The 7932-nt window shown below is 35.0% G+C and overlaps 1 protein-coding gene across 1 annotated transcript in view; it reads left to right on the top strand.

The window, feature by feature from the left end:
• The window catches only part of LOC106475294 (alanine aminotransferase 2-like), a 24220-nt gene that overhangs the window by 7595 nt on the left and 8693 nt on the right, over positions 1 to 7932 (top strand). The window contains exons 4-5 of the mRNA XM_013935986.2: positions 782 to 861; positions 971 to 1104. Coding sequence (XP_013791440.2) covers positions 782 to 861; positions 971 to 1104 — 214 coding nt within the window. The remainder of the gene's footprint in view (positions 1 to 781; positions 862 to 970; positions 1105 to 7932) is intronic.

Raw genomic sequence — 7932 nt, 5'->3', positions numbered from 1 at the left:
CATTGACATCACTCCTTATGCGGTTTATGTATGATATATCATTGACAATTGTATCGTCAGATTTCACTTCTCATGCTGTTTATGTATGATATATCATTGACATCACTCCTTATGCGGTTTATGTATGATATATCATTGACAATTGTATCGTCAGATTTCACTTCTCATGCTGTTTATGTATGATATATCATTGACATCACTCCTTATGCGGTTTATGTATGATATATCATTGACAACTGTATCGTCAGACATCACTCCTCATGCGGTTTATGTATGATATATCATTGACAACTGTATCGTCAGACTTCACTCCTCATGCGGTTTATGTATGATATATCATTGACAACTGTATCGTCAGACTTCACTCCTCATATAAGGTAGAACATCTACCAGTGTGTACATTGTTCAATTTTCATTCAACATCTGGTCTAACTTTCAACTTTTATTGAAGATAAATATACACAGTCCTATATAATAAGCTTAAAGGTTACACTTAGATACTTTTAGCAAATTAATGTACAGGCGAGTCATCTGAACGTGATACAAGCATTACTGAAGACAAAGTAGGGTTAACAGGGACCAAGGCTGTTCATTGTAAGGTATCCATGATGTTATCCAACAAACTGAAACATCGATCATATTCAAAGGTTTGCAAAGATACGTGAATTTACTAAATAATTATGTGAAAACGTTAAACAAGTTATTACTGAAAGTTTGCCATAATAGTAAGCTACTTTGACATTTCTCGTATTTTTAAGGGAACATTTTATATCTTTTCTAGGATTTGTTCTGTCCAAAAAAGACATTAAAGACATTATCAGATTTGCGTATGAGGAGAGTCTCTTCATTTTAGCTGATGAGGTAAGAAATAAATCTGTCTATCTATAATAAAACTTGCTTTTATTTAACGTCTCTCTGTCGTCAGTAAAATAGAACCGTTAAGTTATTTCAGCTGTTTTTAAATTACCAGGTTTACCAATTCAACGTTTACGAAGATGGCCTTCACTTCTATTCCTTCAAGAAAATCCTTACAGAAATGGGTCCACCTTACAACGAACTAGAGCTAGCTTCCTTCATGTCTGCTTCAAAGGGCTTTATGGGAGAGTAGGTACCGTACATCTTTATGTTCATCAAATCTTTTTTGTTTGTCACACTAAGTGGGTAGAAAAACAGATAATATAAAAACGGTGTTTATAAGATTAAACTCCTTCAGCCCTTATGGACATGATACAAGGAAAGCTGTGGTAAAGCTGTGTTTGTCACACTAAGTGGGTAGAAAAACAGATAATATAAAAACGGTGTTTATAAGATTAAACTCCTTCAGCCCTTATGGACATGATACAAGGAAAGCTGTGGTAAAGCTTAGATATTTGTTTCCTGAGATTCCTTGTTTCTTTTCCAAACTTCGTGGAAGTTGTTTGTTATATAAACTTGATGTAAGATTTCACTAACACAAACTGTTTCTAACATGGGTTTCATTGTTGGTTTTTACACACTAACTATGGAACGTTTAGCTACAATAGAACTTGTGTTTCTAGCAAGAATTTCATCTGTTTTAGGATATTGTTTTAATTAGGTGTTTGTATTGTTTGACCAGTGAAAGAGTTAACATCTGGAACTTTCTCCAAAGTTTCAAAACAGTTTGAGGAATATAAAATGCGAGTTAGGCAACAGTGGATTAGTAAGCTTCATTGAGTTTGGAGTTATTATTTGACTCGGTTTATGAGACAGTTATCTAGTTTAGTTTTTTTTATATTTTATGTTGTGCTTGTCACACAGTAATAGTGGTGCAGGAAGTATCGCAGTACAAGAGTTAATGAAACTGTTGTAATAGTGTCTACTGTAAACTTAGACCTATCAATGAACATTACTTAAATTAACTTTTAGAACTTACAGTCCAAAGACTTTCTTCTTTTCAACAAATAGTCCAGACCCAGCCTCCAAAAATAAAACATTGAACCACTAGTATCATAGTAGGGTTATTTTGATTAAAAAAATCAAACCCATCTTCAAGATGACACACGTAATCGAAGCGAAATGGAAATGGTGTGACAGTGGCAAGAATATCGCAAAGAAAATTAGAAGAGACGGGAATTTAAGAGAATTATTAAAAATAAGTCATAAAATTTGCAGAATATTACAAATTTAATTTACTTGGTCAAAGACAAGATCGAGGAGGCTATAAGAAATGTACAAAAAAACACCAATAAAGTCAAAAAGAAATACAAAACTATATCAACGAAGTACAGAAAAATTAAACTTGTGAAGTAAAAAAAGAAAGGCGATTAAAGATAAGACATATAGAAATTGAACTGACAAATGCAAGGTTCAAACCAGCAATACCTCTGTGCATGAGCCTGAGCCTAATAATTCCAACCTCATACACCATTACCTGTGCAATAAGGAATAGTAAAACCCATTTTGTCTTTACATGTTACCACTACTTCTGTGCCATCTTTAGTCAATGTGCCAATGAAAGTATCTTACAGGTAAATTGATGCATTGATGGAAAACCTCAGAATGTGATGATCAACAGTGTTTCGATAACTACATGTGTTTAATGTCATGTGGTAGCAAAATCTGGGAAATTATCTGCAGAAGGAGATACGGGAATCGAGTTGCTCTAAAGAGGTAAATTGCAACCAACTCTCTATGTGGGAAGCCTTAAGTTAATCTTCCTGGTTTTCTCCAGGTACACTACTACTTCATCATATTACAGGTCAATCAATAATTTTGTTCAATCGAGAAAGCAACATATTGTGACAAAAAGGTATCATAGGAAACATATTAATAACAGCTCTAAATCATTACCAAAGTAAATTTAGAGAAGCTATTCATCTAACTGTACATTTAAAAGTACCAGCTTCAATTAAGTTAAGCAACCTTCCCACAGATTGCCATAACAACTACGAGGCATTAATAGCCACCTTATCAAATAAATTTGAGATGTCATATCAAAAGGAACTTTCTAAAATAATGTTTACGAGCAGACTAAAGAGGAAAAATTAGACTTTAAGTTAACTTTCTGAAGATGTGGAAGGACTTGCCCAAACATCTTATTTGCAGACTAAAGAGGAAAAATTAGACTTTAAGTTAACTTTCTGAAGATATGGAAGGACTTGCCCAAACATTTTATTTGCAGACTAAAGAGGAAAAATTAGACTTTAAGTTAACTTTCTGAAGATGTGGAAGGACTTGCCCAAACATCTTATTTGCAGACTAAAGAGGAAAAATTAGACTTTAAGTTAACTTTCTGAAGATGTGGAAGGACTTGCCCAAACATCTTATTTACATGCTACTCGTGAAATGATGGATTTGTTAGCCTGCGACCAATTTATAGATGGCATAGTGGGGAATAATATGCGAATTAGGCCGAATAAAATATGTGTATACGTTTAAAAAAAGCTGTCTGGTTGGCAATGGAAATTGAATCATTTGAAGTTACAAAAAAACAACTAAAGTCACTTTCCATGAAATATGAGATTATCAGATCGAAGAGTATAGAAACGCCAACTTTTACTTATGGAGATGTAAATGAGTTCAAATGATTAATACGACAACTGTTTATTCAGAATGTAAAAAGTAAACCTCGGTAAAAGACCGAGATGCTACAACTTCATTGAAAATGGCTTGAAAAATGGCGGGAAAATACTACTATGTGCATTGTTAACATGGACATTACTTCCGAGAATGTGTTGAATTAAATACTGATAATAACCATGGTGACAGTATCCCGATGGTGGGAATATTTTATGTACCTCTGTTGAGAAACCAAGAGCATCACTGAATGAAAGTATCTCACAGGTAAATTGAGTCATTGATGGAAAACCTCACAATGTGATGATCAACAGTATTTCGATAACTACATGTGTTTAATGTCATGTGGTAGCAAAATCTGGGAAATTATCTGCAGAAGGAGATACAGGAATCGAGTTGCTCTAAAGAGGTAAATTGCAACCAACTTTCTATGTGGGAAGCCTTTCTACACAACTTGGTGTGTATGGGTAATTGAAATGGAGGAAGAGTACGTATAAGAATTGAATTCATGCAGAAACACAGATGTAGGGTTAGACTAGTTCCAAATATTTTCACTTTCTATGACCAAGAAATCCCTGTGCACTAGACAGTAATCATGGCACCAAATATTGAACTTTCTGTGACAAAAAAAAAATCCCTGTGCACTACACAGTAATCACGGCACCAAATATTGAACTTTCTATGACCAAGAAATCCCTGTGCACTACACAGTATTCACGGCACCAAATATTGAACTTTCTATGAACCAAGAAATCCCTGTGCACTACACAGTAATCACGGCACCAAATATTGAACTTTCTATGACCAAGAAATCCCTATGCACTACACAGTAATCACGGCACCAAATATTGAACTTTCTATGAACCAAGAAATCCCTGTGCACTATACAGTAATCACGGCACCAAATATTGAACTTTCTATGACCAAGAAATCCCTGTGCACTACACAGTATTCACGGCACCAAATATTGAACTTTCTATGACCAAGAAATCCCTGTGCACTACACAGTAATCACGGCACCAGATATTGAACTTTCTATGACCAAGAAATTCCTGTGCACTACACAGTAATCACGGCACCAGATATTGAACTTTCTATGACCAAGAAATTCCTGTGCACTACACAGTAATCACGGCACCAAATATTGAACTTTCTATGACCAAGAAATTCCTGTGCACTACACAGTAATCACGGCACCAAATATTGAACTTTTTCTGACAACAAGGAAGGAAGCATAAGATAATAAAGACAAACATCCTAAAATGTAACGTGGCAGAATTCAGAAAAAAAAAGCAGGTGATCCAAATTATAGGACATTCACTGTAGTCATCTTCAGAAGTACGTTGGTGAGTGAACAGCTAACTGATTAGCTTCAGAAAGACTTTGAAAGATGTAAGTCAACCTGCTGAAGAGCCCAAGGCTTCTGTCAAGATCATTTCAAAGTATAACCAGGGACGGAACTACCAGCAGATTCCCTCAACCATCTACTTGAAAAGGACACTTTCGCGATGACAAGATGGTCATCTCATCTTGATGGAGTCCTCCGATGGAACAACGGTAAGTTCGTGAACTTACAACGCCACAATTCGGGGTCCGATTCCACGCGGTGGACACAGCAGATTTCCTAATGTGGCTTTGTTCTAAGATGACTAAATAAAGAAACAAATCTTCCTAGAAAAAAAGAGAAAAAAACGATTTGGTGAGTGAACAGTTTATGGACAGTAGATGAGTAAATAAGATTAGTTTTGGTAATTAAAGTTTTGAATGTACATTGTTTCACACTTTCAATGAATTGTTTAATGATTGTAATGTCTATATTTAAGAAAATAAATGTTGTTCATTGTCAAGAGCTACTTTATTGTTAATTATGAAAATTTAAGGCTAACGTTTAGTTGTTTTGTGTGTGTGTGTGTGTGTAAAACTTGTGTTTTTAACATGGCTTTTACTGTCTCTTGTACACAATTAAAACAAGCATATTACTGCATATTTAACAATATCATTGTTTATTTTAGAAACTTGATGGATTGTTTGTTTGTTTGTTTTGAATTTCGCGCTAAGCTACATGAGGACTATCTGCGCTAGCCGTCCCTAATTTAGCAGTGTAAGACTAGAGGGAAGGCAGCTAGTCACCACCCACCGCCAACTCTTGGGCTACTCTTTTACCAACGAATAGTGGGATTGACCGTCACATTATAACGCCACCACGGCTGAAAGGGCGAGCCTGTTTAGTGGGATGGGGATGCGAACCCGCGACCCGCAGATTGCGAGTCGAGCGTCCTAACCACCTGGCCATGCCGGGCCGAAACTTGATGGAAGGTTAATCTGTTTTCTAATAATTCTCTGTTAGTTTACAAACTTGTGTTCTAACAATAATTTCATTGACTTGATGGAAGGTTAATCTGTTTTCTAACAATTTTCTGTTAGTTTACAAACTTGTGTTCTAACAATAATTTCATTGACTTGATGGAAGGTTAATCTGTTTTCTAACAATTTTCTGTTAGTTTACAAACTTGTGTTCTAACAATAATTTCATTGTTTTATGTTAGATTATAGTTATATCTTAAAGCTTTTGTTTATAGCATGAATTTATTGTTTATTTCATGAACTCGTTAAAAGAGTACGACTAACGCAAAGTTTGAATTTACAAAGTGAAATGTCATTTTTCTAATTTGGTGAAAATGTACAGCTATTTTAAACACGAATGCCATTGTTATTGGTTTTTCTTTCTACGTTTGATGAAAGTAAATCCTCTATTTCTAACAGGAATTACATGTTTATTTTAGAAGCGCGATGTAAAGTTTAGAAAACATAACAATGTTATTGTTTCTTTTACAAACTTGGAGAGAAGTTTAGCTCACATAGAGCTCATGTTTATAACATGAATTTCCATCTTTCCCTTAACTAACGTACATCTTTTGTAGCTTGTGTTTCTACCTCCAGTTATGTTATTTACAGGTTATAGTTACCTGCTATTTCAGTATTAGTTTATTTTTCAATTTGTTTTTAAAATATATGGACGAGTTATACCTTCTTTCCATATAGCTTTATAGAATAACAAGTTGAAGTACCCGTCCTTTGTCCGTTATGAACTTTAAAAAATGTGGAGGTGGATGCTATGATAAATAACATAATATCCAAACTTTCACACAATTTATTTATAACATAACATATAATTACAGTATACATTATTACTCACCCAAATGGTGAGATGGTCAGGGTGGCCTTGTAGGAAGAGGAAGCGGAAATAAATAGTGGCAGTAGGGGTGCTTTCTGTTATCCACTTTCAACATCCAGCTTTAAATGTCTTTCCACACTGTTTTACGTTATTAATTAGTTGATGATAATTGGCCGAAGTTATAAGGTCGCGGGTCAAAGTAGGAATTGGTTACAACTCAAGAAACGGCTCTTCATATCAGCTTCATAGAGGCTGTTGGAGTAGAAACTTCATCTGAATTTATGTAATACTGCAATAGTGGCGGCCATTATTTTTTCATTGCATTCATCCATAAAGAGTGCTAGTACACTCTCTCAGATGTATAAGACGTTTGTGTTCCTCCTCCCACACTGTGTGTGTGTATATAAAATTTAATTTTGTTTTAATTTTGTTTTTTGTGTGTAAGGTCTTGGCGCCATCTATGAATGCAGGTAACGTTAACTTACGTCAAAGATAATAATTAATTAATAACAGGAATAATGGGGAGTTGAGGCGTTGGGAACCACCATTAACATGCCCCTTGTTCCAAACTATCATCCCTCAAAGATTGGTTGAGATTGGCCCAGCGACTTAGGAGTAGTTAGGTAACGGACAAACAGACACATAGATTTGGTGCTTTATATATATATAATAGATTAGAAAATATCGTCCATCGATTCAAATTATTTGTGCTGATATGGTTACAGTTTGTCATTCTAATTAGCAGTGAATAAACAGATTATTTCCCTGTTTAAATTACTTGGTACATTTCTTTGACAATAAATAAAAATGAATGCTGAATAAGGAAAATGAAAGTCTGTTAGATAGATCTTGTGTGTGTGTTTATGAACAGTTCAAATTGACTAAGTGCTTTCTAACTCGCATCCCTTCCTTTACACGGGAAGTGAAGAAAGATATTTGATCTACCACTGCTATCATTGCCAGTTTTTATAAATACCCCACCTACTGTGGTTTTGTGTATAACAATATATCCAGACACAAATATAAGGTACAAAAATTCTCATTTGTTTTAAAATGGTAAAGAGTGCTGGTAAAATGTACATTTTTGTTTTTCACTCCGAGCACTGCAGAAGTTTAAAGTTTTGCTAACATTTCACCATGAAAGTGTAATTAAGCAGTAGGCTCGGCATGGCCAGGTGGTTAGGGCCCCGGCATGGCCAGGTGGTGAGGGACCCGGCATG

The sequence above is a fragment of the Limulus polyphemus genome, unplaced genomic scaffold (genome assembly GCF_000517525.1).
Source record: "Limulus polyphemus unplaced genomic scaffold, Limulus_polyphemus-2.1.2 Scaffold8364, whole genome shotgun sequence".
Lineage (NCBI taxonomy): Eukaryota > Metazoa > Arthropoda > Merostomata > Xiphosura > Limulidae > Limulus > Limulus polyphemus.
Note: the sequence above shows the minus strand (reverse complement) of the source record. Positions and strands in the feature narration are given on the sequence as shown.